This window comes from Pongo abelii, chromosome X (genome assembly GCF_028885655.2).
Source record: "Pongo abelii isolate AG06213 chromosome X, NHGRI_mPonAbe1-v2.0_pri, whole genome shotgun sequence".
NCBI lineage: Eukaryota > Metazoa > Chordata > Mammalia > Primates > Hominidae > Pongo > Pongo abelii.
Window position 1 is genome coordinate 125,012,160 of NC_072008.2, and position 13,756 is coordinate 125,025,915.

Consider the following 13,756-nt stretch of genomic DNA (forward strand, 5'->3'; position numbering starts at 1 on the left):
GTCTCAGTTAGGCCCTTATGGGAACGTGGGGAAAGGGAAAGAAGGGACAATTACCTAAGTCAGAACTTAGCCAAAAGTCAGAGGATTGTCTAAATTGGATGTTCAGCCTGGATTTGGGGGGGACTAGTTATATTTATTAGGCTCAAGCTCTGGCCAAGTTTCACAGACATGACCTCAAGTAATTCCTATCACTCCACTGGCCAAAAAAGTAAGGGACACCTGGAAGGGTATTCTTTATCTCCTTTTTTTTGAGACAGAGTTTTGCTCTGTCATCCAGGTTAGAGTGCAGTGGCACGATCATAGCTCACTGTAGCCTCAGACTCCTGGGCTTAAGTGATTCTCTCGCCTCACCCTCCCGAGTAGCTGGGACTACAGGCGTGTGCCACCACGCCTGGCTAATTTTTTTTTTTTTAATTTTTGTAGAGACAGGGTTTCCCCATGTTGCCCAGGCTGGTCTTGAACTCCTGGCCTCAAGTGATCCTCCCACCTCAGCCTCCCAAAGTGCTGGGATTACAGGCGTGAGCCTGCTGATCTCCTTTTCTGAATGGCTACAATTTATATGAAAGAATAAAAGAATAAACATGCATGAGGAAGGGCCAGGAAGTAAAATTAATTTTCAAAGCTCTGTAGTTTTGGCTCATCTGTACTCGACTGGCAACTTTTGGCAATCCAATAGCCCCTTCTAGACTCAAACTCCTGGACTGGACATCAACGATAAGCTCAAAGAAATAAATACAAAGAGGCCGGGTGCGGTGGCTCACGCCTGTAATCCCAGCATTTTGGGAGGCCACGGTGGGCGGATCACCTGAGGTCAGGAGTTCGAGACCAGCCTGGCCAACATGGCGAAACCCCGTCTCTACTAAAAATACAAAAATTAGCCAGGCATAGTGGCTTGAGCCTGTAGTCCCAGCTACTTGGGAGGCTGAGGCAGGAGAATCGCTTGAACCCGGGAGGCAGAGGTTGCAGTGAACGGAGATTGCACCACTGCACTCCAGCCTGGGCAACAGAATGAGACTCCAAAAAAAGAAAGAGAGAGAGAGAGAGAGAGAGAAGAAAGAAGGGAGGGAGTGAGGGAGGGAGGAAGGAAGAAGAAAAATATGTGGTGGCTCCTTAAATTCACAGATGGAATTTAGGCCAACGAGAAAAATACTCCCAATCAATCCATGCCTTCTTGCATACAAGTTAGCTTGATTATTGAACATTTTAAGAAGAAATTCCATCCCAGCACTAAATTCTTAAAAATTTTAAATTAATAGGCTAGGTAATTTTGATAATATTTGGTAAACTGGTAAAATTCTTAACTTGGCAGGCTAGGATTTTCACTATAAAAGTTTCTGGTCCCTTTTTAAAAAAATCATTTCTTTCCAGACATCTTAATCTAGCTAGTTCTATTATTCCTCATTATTTGTCCTCCCTGACAAACATATTTTTTTTTTGAAGTCTCTTGTTTTCAACAGTTTTGCCATTTTGGTTTTGTAACAGCACAGTTGAAAGACTGTAGCTTTCAATGGCATTTTCCAATCTGCTCCAATTCTTGCCCCCCATCTCAATGTTATCTACCAAGTCTAGCTGTTCATCCAAAAGGATTAATCCATAAATCAAAGAAAAAAAATCTTTGTTAAAGTTGGTCTACACACCTTTCAGCTACTTCCTCTTCTCTTTTTTCCTTTCTTCTTCTAGTTCTTGTAATTTTAGCCTTTCCTGATTTCTCCTCCTTATAGCTCCTTCGCTGAAGTGTTTGGTCGTATCAGACGTAACCTGCTCCAAAACAATTCAAAGTTTCATTAGAAAAGTTTGCCAGCTGGCTGGGTACGTCCCAGGTCAGAGAGATAAAACTAAGATGGTACATGGTAATTCAAAATCAACTGAATTCAAAACGTCCTCACTGCATCCCAGTACTCATATTCCTACTGCTTCTCAGCCACCAGCCAAACAGTACTTGTAGGCTTGAGGATTTTCTTTGGCAGAACCCTTGAATAAGTATATCAAATCATCACCTTAACTTTACACAATTTTACTTGTCAGTCGTACCCCAATAAAGCTGTTTAAAAAAAAAAACCCTGAGGAGCTTACTTTACATATGGTCATAGACACCATCACAGTGCCATCATAGGCACAGGCTGAGAAATGTCAATATATTACTTCTGGTTAGTTAAAAAGATCAAATGAGCTAATGTATTTTTTTTAATCATCAGAAACAAAAATAATCAGAAGTGTGTGTGGTGCAGGGGGAGCAAAGATGCACAAAAACTAACCTGATGAGAGAGAAGATCTATCATGATTAGTAAACAACTTTTCAAATCTTGAAATAAAGTGAAAATTAGATTGAGATACTACAGAATAGTATAAAATAGGTTAAAATTTTTGGTTAACCAAATCACAAGAAAATTATAACCAGACACTGGACAGCGGGAAGTGGTCTCTCATCTTGCGGTAATGTTTTATTTATTTACTATTTATTTATTTATTTTTGTTTATTTGTTTGTTTTTTGAGATAGGTTCTTGCTCTGTCGCCCAGGCTGGAGTGCAGTGGCACGATCTTGGCTCACTGCTACCTCTGCTTCCCGGCTCAAGCAATCTTCCAGCCTCAGCCTCCCAAGTAGCTGGGACGACAGGCAAGAGCCACCACACCTGGCTCATTTTGTATTTCTTGTAGAGATGAGGTTTTGCTATGTTGTCTCAGAGCTCAAAATGATCCGCCTGCCTCGGCCTCCCAAAGTGCTAGGATTACAGGTGCAAGCTACCGCACCCAGCCTAATTTTTTATTTTTTAAGCTGAGCAGTGGTACATGGGTGATCATGACAGTATTTGCTATATCATTTGCCTGACTGAATAGCTCATAATCTAAAAATATACATTTTAACATAGCTAGCTACATATACACACATGCACATACACACATGCATACACACACACACACACACACACACACACACACTCATACACTGGAAGCAGAAAGTCCAAATTCATGCTAAAGACTGATTTACAGAAAAAGGAGAGTTTAGTTGCATCTTTTCCACTGCTGGGTTAAAACTTCAAGAAGGAGATGACGAAAGTATGTAGACATCAATGAGATGACATGATGGAGTAGACAGGCTGATTTTGAAAGTAAAGAACCCAAGTTTGTTAGGATTATGTTTTAGCAGTTTATCTGAGTCTCACTCTTTCATCCAGGCCTGCATGCAGTGGCGTGATCTCGGCTCACTGCAACCTCCACCTCCCAGGTTCAAGCGATTCTCATGCCTCAGCCTCCCAAGTAGCTGTGATTAAAGGTGTGTGCCGCCACGCCTGGCTAATTTTTATATTTTTAGTAGAGACGGGGTTTTGCCGTGTTGGCCAGGCCAGTCTCGAACTCCTGACCTCAAGCAATCCACCCGCCTCAGCCTCCCAAAATGCTGGGATTACAGGCGTGAGCCACCACACCTGGCCTCCATGTGGTTTCAAACTGCATGTATTCCTCTCTTCCTCTCTCTCAGCAACTTGTCAAATATAATAAGCATATGAGATAATTCCATAGGGGCCATGAAGAATTCTTTAATGCCCTCAAGTAGTTGAGACAGAACCTCAGATTATAAGAACCATCACTTTAAAGTCATAGCTGGCAGCATGCTTGATAGCACAAGAATGAGTGTTCAAATCAGGATTTTTTTTCTTCCTAAACATCCATTTATTAAAAATAATAAAAGTCTTTATACATTAGTTATTGATCAGAGCCTGGTAGGGTCTAAGAAAATTTATTCTAGATGCTTCCTTCCAGCTTTTATTCAGGATCACCTGAACAGTGGGAAATAAAAGAAACTCTGGCTACTTCTTACCTTAATGTTACATGCCAGAGCTTTCCCATCATTTCCTTTAGGCATCAGTTTCATTCTTCAAAGGGACTCCATGGCTTTTACAAAGTCAGTTGCCTCTTGTTACTATATGTATGCCTCAAATGTCTGTAAGCCAAAGCTAAAACCCCCAAAGCTCCTGTCAGTCATCACTTCTCTGTAGGGGCCAAGCATAAGGATATCCAGTTTCTTGATCTTCCCAAAACTTTCAAAGACTACCCAAAGGATCTCTTCACATGGCTTCTCTTTGCTAGAACCTTTAGGTGCAAACCATTTACAGGGCAACTCTTCAAAATGTATGGAATCTGGGCTCTTCTCCTGCTCTTCAGCCCCGTCACTCAACGAGGGCTCTTTTTCCTTGGGGAATTCCTCCCATTCTCCCTGGGCATCTGTAGCCACTACTTTTAAGTCTTTTTTCAAACCATTTAGCTTGATAATCTTCCCATGTAACTTTGCCTTCAGGATCTGAACCAAACTTCGGGTTTCAGCCTCACCCTCAAATTGAATGAAGTCCTTTGTACTCTTGGAGAGCCGAACTGTGGTGAACTGGTCAGGGCAAATCAGGCTCTTCAGCTGGTCAAGAACTTCCCAGTTAGAGAAGGGCCTCGCAGGTTCTAGACTCCCTGGAAGCAATATGTTGATCAACAATTTTGCTATGGGCTTGAGGTAGATGTGCTGAGCTGCACAGAGCTCTGTTGCCTCAGAGTTATCATACACCACTGTGACTGTCATGGTGTCCTCAGGCCTCACCTTAGAGAGCGAAAGAGAAAATTTTGATACAGATGGAGTAATACACAGATTTGGATTGTGAAATGGTGCTGGCATTGCTGGACTTAGAACAAATTGATAAGGAAAACTATACTACAAGCAGAATTAAAATAATATCTTCTGATTCCTGGAACTAATAAGTTATTTCAGCAGGGCTTCAGAATATAAGGTTAATACAAAAAAGTCAATAGCCTTCCTATATAGCAGCAATGAACAAGTAGAATTTGAAATTTAAAACTCAATACCATTTACATTAGCACACAAAACAATGAGATACTTACTTAGAAATCTAACAAAATATGTGTAAGATCTATACAAGGAAAAGAAAAACTAAATATGTGGTCCACGAATAAGAAGACTCAAGATGTCAGTTCTTGCCAACTTGATCAATAGATTCAATGCCATCCCAATCAAAATCCCAGTGAGTTATTTTGTATATATTGGCAAACTGATTCTAAAGTTTATATGGAGAGGCAAAAGATCCAGAATAGCTAACTCAATATTGAAGAAGAACAAAGTTGGAGAACTGACACTATCCAACATCAAGACTTACTATAAAGCTATAGTAATCAAGATAATGGTTTGGTAAAATAAAAGACATATACATCAATAGAACAGAATAGAAAGCCCAGATAGGCCCACATAAATACAGTCAACTGATTTTTAAAAAAGAGGAGCAAAGACAATTTAACAGAGCAAAGATAGTCTTTTCAAAAAATGGTGCTGGAACATTTAGACATCCACAAGACCTTGCGTATTGCAATGACTTTTTAGATGTAACACCAAAGGCACATTCTAGAAAAGAAATAATTGATAAGCTGGATTTCACTAAAATTTAAAATTTTTGCTCTGCAAAACACACTGTCAAGAGAATAAAAAGATAAGCCACAGACCGGGAGAAAATATTTGCAAAAGATATGTCAGATAAAGAATGGTTATCCAAAATATACAAAGAACTCTTAAAACTCAACAATAAGAGTACAGTCTGATTTAAAAATGGGCCAAAGCCCTAACAGACACCTTCCCCAAAGAAGATATATTGGATAGCAAAAAAGCACATGAAAAGATGCTTCACATCATACGTCATCAGGAAAATGCAAATTAAAACAACAGTGAGATACCACCACACACCTATTAGAATGGCCAAAATCCAGAACCCTGACCACACCAAATGAGGTCTCCTTAAGGAAGAAGCATCACAATGAGCATGTGGTACAACAGAAACTCTCATTCATTGCTGGTGGGAATGCAAAATGGTACAGTCATTTCAGAAGACAATTTGGCAGTTTCTCCCAAAACTAAACATACTCTTGCCATATGATCTAGCAATGCACACTCCTTGTTATTTCTCCAAAGGAACTGAAAATTTATGTCCAAACAAAAACTTGCATATAATGTTTATAGCAGCTTTATTCATAATTGTCAAAACCTGGAAGGAACCAAGATGTTCTTCAGTAGGTGAATGGATAAATAAACCGTGGTACATCCAGACAATGGATTATTATTCAGCCCCAAAAAGAAATAAGCTATCAAGCCATGAAAATACGTGGAAGAAACTTAAGTGCATATTCCTAAGTGAAAGAAGCCAATCTGAAAAGGCGACATACTATATGATTCCTATTATATAACATTTTGGAAAAGGCAAAACTATGGAAACAGTAAAAAGATCAGCGGCTGCCATGAACTAGAGGGGAGGGAAGGATGAATAGGCTGAGCACAGAGGATTTTTAGGGCAGTTGGAGCTATGCTGCATGATACTGTAATGATGGATACATGTCATTATACATTTGTCCAAAACCACAGAATGTTCAACACCAAGATTGAACCCTAATGTAAACTATGGACTTTGGGTTATGATGATGTGTCAATGTAGGTTCACTGATTGTCACACCTATAACCACTCTGGTGGGAGATGTTAATCATGGGGAAAGCTAGGCATGTGTAGGAGCAGGAGTATATGGGACCTCTCTACCTTCTGCTCAATTTTTTTTTTCTTTTTTCTTTTTTGTTCTGAGACGGAGTCTCGTTCTGTCACCTAGGCTGGAGTGCAGTGGCGTGATCTTAGCTCACTGCAACCTCCGCCTCCCAGGTTCCAGTGATTCTCCTGCCTCAGCCTCCTGAGTAGCTTGGATTACAGGCGGGCACCACCACGGCCGGCTAATTTTGTGTTTTTAGTAGAGACAGGGTTTTACCATGTTGGCCAGGCTGGTCTCGAACTCCTGACCTCAGGTGATCCACCCACCTCAGCCTCCCAAAGTGCTGGGATTACAGGCGTGAGCCACCATGCCAGGCCCCTTCTGCTCAATTTTCTTGTGAACCTAAAACTTATCTAAAAAATAAAGCCTATTAAAAATAATAATATCTGTTCTAAAAGGGAAAAATAATAATAATATGTAATATTTATTTAATAATATTTAATGTTTTTTAGAGTTTTCAAAGAGTATATACTGTGTCTCAGTTTCCTTAACCATAAAATAGAGATAATAAGATTTGGGGGAGAATTAAATGAGTGCATACAGGTGAAATCCTTAGAATGTGCCTGGCACACAGGAAGTTCTCAATAAACATAAGCTATAATATTATCTATTAGTGGTAGTAGTCTTACTTTATCTCATTTGATTTATGAAGCACCCTGAGTAGGTATTTGCCTGCCTGTTTTACAGATGGGGAAATTCAGACAGTTTCAGGAAAATTAAATGACTTGCCCATACATTGAGAAGCCAAAATTCTAAATCTCTAATCTATTGTACAATTGATCTTAAATGTAAGGTTCCATTAAAAATCTGCTGGGGATGGTACACAAACAGGGCAAGGGTGGCACATTAATGAACATGCACTGAACATGCATAGAACTTATAGTTCAAACACATGCACCTGACTTAGCATCCCTTGTCCAGGTTGGTTTCCAGTCTAAAATGGACATATCTACTCTTGTTCCTCCAGTCTGTTGACTTTAACTAAATTGATCTCTAAGTTAAAGTTAAGAAGAGACAGCCTTTTCTAATGAGTGACAAAGTGAATTTGCCCTCTACTTGGGGACTGGAAAAACCCCAAAACATGAGTGCTTCCTGTTTACTTCATATTAACAAACTCTTTGAAGCAGTACTAAGGTGAACAAGATCACTAATGCTGGGAATTAGAGATTTAAGCTTCTATTTGCTTACTTTAAATAGCACTTCCTAATAAAGGAGTTTTTTTCTGAGCGGATATATTCAGACTCTATGTCACCAGAGTTTCTCATTAATGTCAACTTTAGGGAAATTTAGACCCAAACATATATGGCCAGATGACAGAAATTCTAACACAAAATTTACTGAGAAATCTTGGCTAACTTCATAGGTACAGAATTATTTAATAACTACCCTTAAAGGACAATCCAAGTTAACTTCCTTTAGAAGGCAAGGTTTGTAGAGACTGATTTTATAAAAGGTCATCAAAAGCAGTATCTAAGATACTATGTTCTAGAAACCCTTATGACAGCAACACTGAAATGGGATGATATGAGAATAAACATGTTTTCTTTCTCCAAAAGCATTATCTATGTAGCAAAATGGAAAATATCCAGTTAGTTTGCTGCAATTTGCAATAAGAGTCAACTCTAAGCCGCCTCTAGGAGAAAAATTAATGTGATATTCAATTAAGATATACTGAACTCTAAAATTTATTTATAACCATTAGGTATTTATTTATACAACCTAATATAAAGCAACAGTTTTTTTAAAAAAAATTCCAGAAAATATACACCCAAAACAGAATTACTCTCTTCAAAGTAATCAGGTTTGTCAAGCTCTCCACTTGCTCCAGCGATACTGCCTTTGTTTAAAACACTGTAGAATGCTTCTCTTGGATTGATTTCAAAGCCTGGGTTACATTATTTTAAGTAGCTTCATGGAGGCCAATTTCTAAATTCCTTTATCATGGATTTGATATTTAGAAATTATCACAAATTATGTATAATCAAGAATGTTGGATAAAATGGATGACTATAAGAACAAACTGATTTTCCCAAGAAGACTCAATTGTTTTTGAAAATAAAAAAAAAAAAAACTGACCTCCTTTAAAATCCTCACAACTTAAATTCCTGTTTCCCAAGGACAAAAATGACAACAAACTGAGGCATTTGTTCTTCTCATATCTTTCATAGTGGTTCACAGGCTTTAGATTTTAAAATTGAATGTCAATAAATATTTCATCTTAAATTACTCTCCCAAAATAGAGGGCTAATTCTCTAATCTTACTTTTAAAAAATATTGAGGACCTAGTATGAACCAAGAAGTAAGCTTTTTATATATGGCATGCCTTCATTGCTATAGAAGTGTCATTGGCAACTTCTTCTAAGTCATTAAAAATTAACTAGCATAGTGACTGGTACGTAGGTGCACAACAACCAACTCCCATTGTGATGCTTCTTCCTTAAGGAGACCTCAAGTCGAAAACTAATAAAAAATATAGGAGAAGAAGGAGGAGGAAGAAGAGGAGGAGAAGGAAGGGAAGAGAGGGTGGGAGTAATTTTATTTTTAGATATTTAGTAAGTACAAGTGCAGATTTCTTACATGCATATATTGTGCAGTGGTGAAATCTGGGCTTTTAGTGCACCCATCACCTGACTAGTGTACATTGTACCCAAAGGGTAATTTTTCAATCCTCACCTCCCTCCCACCATTCCACCTTTTGGAGGTAGGGAGCCAGACAGTGGATCTGTATTTACTGACAAAAAAGGATGCCTGTGATAGTTTTTAGAGAAAAAATAAAAAGCAAGTGACAGAATAATAAAGTAACATATGATATTGCTCTTGTAAAAGTAATATAAACACACATGGCCATGCACACAGACATAATATATAACATCTGTAAGAATATACATCAAATTGTTAACAATATTTCCCCTAGAAAATGGATTGGGACTATAGGAGAGGAATAAACTTTCCCTTCTTATTAAATACTTTGTACATTTCCTTTTTAAAAATTTATTTTTATATATTTAGAGTGTACAAGTGCAATTTCTTACATGCATGTATTGTGCAGTGGTGAAATCTGGGCTTTTAGTGCACCCATCACCTGAATAGTGTACATGGTACCCAGTGGGTAATTTTTCAATCCTCACCTCCCTCCCACCCTCCCAGCTTTTGGAGTCTCCAATCTATTATTTTACTCTATATGCCCATGTTGTACATTTCTTAATGCTTCAATTTTTTAATGTTTACAATAAGAACGTATTAATTTTGTCCTTTGTTTAATTAAAAAGAGGAACTTCAGATGATAATAACAAGCTATGAAAAGGAAGCAATTTATAACCGCTGACACCAATTTGTCCAGAAAAGGGTAAAAAAACAGATTAATACAATAGCAACTCCCTTCACCCACCAAAAGCACCCCTCTGTCTGCCATCACTGTAAATGCCTATAAGCATTTGAACCCATAGTCAAAGTTTGTGTGAGTCATGATGGAAGCCTGGGAGATCAGAACAGGAATTTGAATATCACAGGCTCACTTGGCAATTGCAATACTAGCTACACAATGGACTGCAGAACTTATCTTTTAGAACTGCTTTATTGAGGCAAAATTAATATATAATAAACTACAGATTTCATAACATAAACTACACATGTATCAAAACTGTATGTTTTGATAAATTTTGACATATTTATACACACCTATGAAACTATCACTGCAATCAAGGTAGTCAAAATACCCATTGTCCCTCCACATTTCCTCCCTACCCTCATCAATCACTGATCTAGCTGCAAAATATTTTGTTTTGAGACAGGGCTTTGTTCTGTCCCCCAGGCTAGACTGTAGTTGTGCAATCAAGGCTCACTGCAGCCTCGACTTCCTGGGCGTAAGCCATCCTCCCACCTCAGCCTCCTGAGTAGCTGGAACTACAGGCACGCGCCACCACGCCTAGCTAATTTTTTAGTTTTTATAGAGACGGGTCTCCCTATGTTGCTGAGGCTGGTCTCAGACTCCTGGGTTCAAGCAATGCTCTCACCTCTCTCACCTCAGCCTCCCAAAGTGCTGGAATTACAGGCGTGAACCACCACTCCTGGCTTAGCTGCAGCGCTTAACTCATAAATGATAATTTATAACACAGCAAAAGCAAACAGATGTTTTTGGAAAATACTCAACTAGTCCAGGCATGGTGGCTCACGCCTGTAATCCTGGCACTTTGGGAGGCTGAGGCAGATGGATCACCTGAGGTCAGGAGTTTGAGATCAGCCTGGCCAACATGGTGAAACCCCGTCTCTACTAAAAATACAAAAATTAGCTGGGCGTGGTGGCAGGCGCCTGTAATGCCAGCTACTTGGGAGGCTGAGGCAGGAGAATCACTTGAACCTGGGAGGCAGAGGTTTCAGTGAGCCGAGATCGTGCCACTACACTCCAGCCTGGGAGTCAGAGTGAGACTCTGTCTCAAAAAACAAAAAAGGATTGTGATTTTCTCCCCTACACAATCCTTGTTTTTAACTCTGTTTAAGCCAAATACACAAAAATATAATCTATGCTCAGTTATTATACTGTAGATATAGTTATGTATTTTATGCATATTTATATATTCATCAAAATATACATACCAAAATGTGTGGAATCACTAAGATCAAATTATTAGGCTTTGACTTAAAACTGACTCTTTAGAACAACTTAATTTGTCTCTAATTTCCCTTTTAATTAGCCTGTGCTTCAATTGATAGTAATGGTAGAATTCATTAATAACTTTCCCATCATTTTCACCAATCACTATTATATGCATAGATTAATTTATTAAACAAAGTTTTAGGAGCCTAGATAAACCAAGCCTTAATGGCAAGAAATGCCATAATTATGACCTTCACAAATTATCAAAAAGTCAAATTTTAATAAATATTTCTAGTATTCCCATATTCTATTGTGTTCACCATAACCTCCCCAATCCTCCCGACCCACATGCACACATCTTTCCTTTAGCCTTATGATTAAAAGCAACACTACTGAGATGACTTATTCTTTAATATCTTTGCATAGGTAAATGGGAGCTCCTCTAACCTTAAAAAATTATAGTTATTTAATAATGTTTACACAGTGTGCATTCTAGCAGTATCTTGTGTACGTAGCTTTACTAAAACATTTCACTCAACATGTTCCCAATGCCAAAACATTTCTAGGAGATTCTCAGAGAACACGGTCACCTCATCTTCCTTGCCTCTATATCTCGTAGCAAAGCTGATTGAATAACAGTAGGATAAGGGAATAGAGAAAAGGAAATAGACTGGAGATGTTGTCACAAGCCTAAAATGTTTATTTTAACCAGCAGTGAAACCTCAATAAATTCTGCACAGTCTGCATTCTAAGACATTCCAATATCTTCTCCCATTTCAGGAGATACTGGAGAGATTCGCCTAATATATCTCAGGATTTTTAGATCAGAAATATAACTTGAAACTTTAAAAGCACTTGAGTAATCAGCAAAGTAGCCACCTATTCATTCTCTCTTGCTTGTTCTCACTCTCATAAATATTTGCTGTCACAGTGTTACAAAGGCCATTTGAATGAGGTACTTAAAAAAAAAAAACAGTGGAAAAAATAGGACCATCTATGCAATCAATATCCTCTTTCAAAGTAGCTCTTTGCTGCCTTTTTTTTCCCCCCCAGGCTTTTGAATACTAAAGTTAGTCATTTTGAAAACATTTAAGATTTATGCAATTATACAATATATTTATGGAAATAGCAGGGAAGCCAGAATTTATTTGGGTCAAATTAACCTAGGCAATTTTCAATTTTCTGGCTACTACAGAATCCCAGTATATCTTGACCAAATAAAAACATTCCATGGTTCTTCAGTCAAGATGCCATGCGTGGACGTTCAAGTATTCTGACACATCATTAGCCCAACAACATTTTAAAACTGAGGCTGACCACATGTTCTGATCTTGAATAATTTAAAAATCACATCATTAAAATGAGTGGCACTCAGTTTTGCAATAATAAGAATATAGCCAATATATGACCCGACAAATGACCGAATTCCAAAATTAAAATGGTCTGGGCTTATGGGGGCACTGGGGGCTTTCTGGGCAGAATGGAAGGGATTTTTGGAGATGCACAGCCATTTGGCAATGATAAATTTGCAACAATGAAATATTAGAGTCCTACTGAGAGAGAATCTCTTCTCCACCATTCAAAGAAAATCAACTCTAAGGTAGAGTTTAGTATGTGGAATTTTGATCCTGAAATGAAGAAAGCTGGATTCATATTAATTTAACTCTGAGTAACTTAATTTCCTGTTTTCTTTTCCTTGTGTTAAAACATCATCCTAAAGTTTCCTGTATGTGGTAATGTCTGTGAAAGCAAAGTGTTCTGAGTGTTTCTGAGGCTAATAGAAAATAAATTAGCCTGAAGAAAAGTCTTATGTTGGCCTTTCTGTGCAAATGCGTTCACATAACTAACTCTAAGCTAGTGTGTATAGGAGTCATTCCAAGATAACAAGGGAAGAAGCTATTTTTAAAAACCTGTACAGAGCAGTCAGCAGACCTATCTGACCAGTCTTTTGGTCTTTTGCCCCTTCTTCTGCACCAGGAACATTTTTATTGAAGAATACCTCTCTCCAGACACCTGCAGCCAGGAATGCTGCTTTATACCTTGGATTAATAAACAATGCTACTGAAGAAGACTCACTGCTTTCTCTTTTCATGAAAAAAAAAAAAGCTATCAGGGAATTAAAGGAATGTGGCTGAGTATCTCCCATACTTTTGCCTCAGTCATTGAATAATCAGAGTATTATTTGTGGGAAATGCATATCATGAAGTTGCCAGTGTTTTGCTTCTCAGTTGTATTTCCACAATCTGAAAATTACCAGCAAAATTCCTGCCCAGCAGTCGCCACCTACAGGTCAAAAGCAACCTTCAAACGGGACCCTGCTTTGCACTATTACACAGTTTTTGAGAGTAACAGTATTTCCCAAGCTTTTAAAAATCCCAAGGTAAACTTATTTGAATACAAGTCCCACAGAATAGGATATTATCCAATACCTCGTGCTGAAAACGTGATCAAGGGAAGAAGGATTGGAGAAGCCACAATTGAACTCTTCACAGTGGACCAAAATGAAGTTATTGCATCCTAACCAGGGAATAGTGCCAGAGAGAAACAGGTACAAAGTCAAAAGTGAATGAAATTATTTTAAAATTAAG

At 38.3% G+C, this 13,756-nt stretch overlaps 1 protein-coding gene across 1 annotated transcript; it reads right to left on the bottom strand.

Moving 5' to 3' along the window:
- Positions 1-1,637: 1,637 nt before the first annotated feature.
- LOC129052831 (A-kinase anchor protein 17B-like) lies at positions 1,638-4,562 on the bottom strand. Its single transcript, XM_054544190.2, is given in 3 exon segments — positions 1,638-1,758; positions 3,816-3,870; positions 3,919-4,562. Coding segments are annotated over 3 exon segments (813 nt in total). The 3' UTR covers positions 1,638-1,644.
- Positions 4,563-13,756: the final 9,194 nt, after the last annotated feature.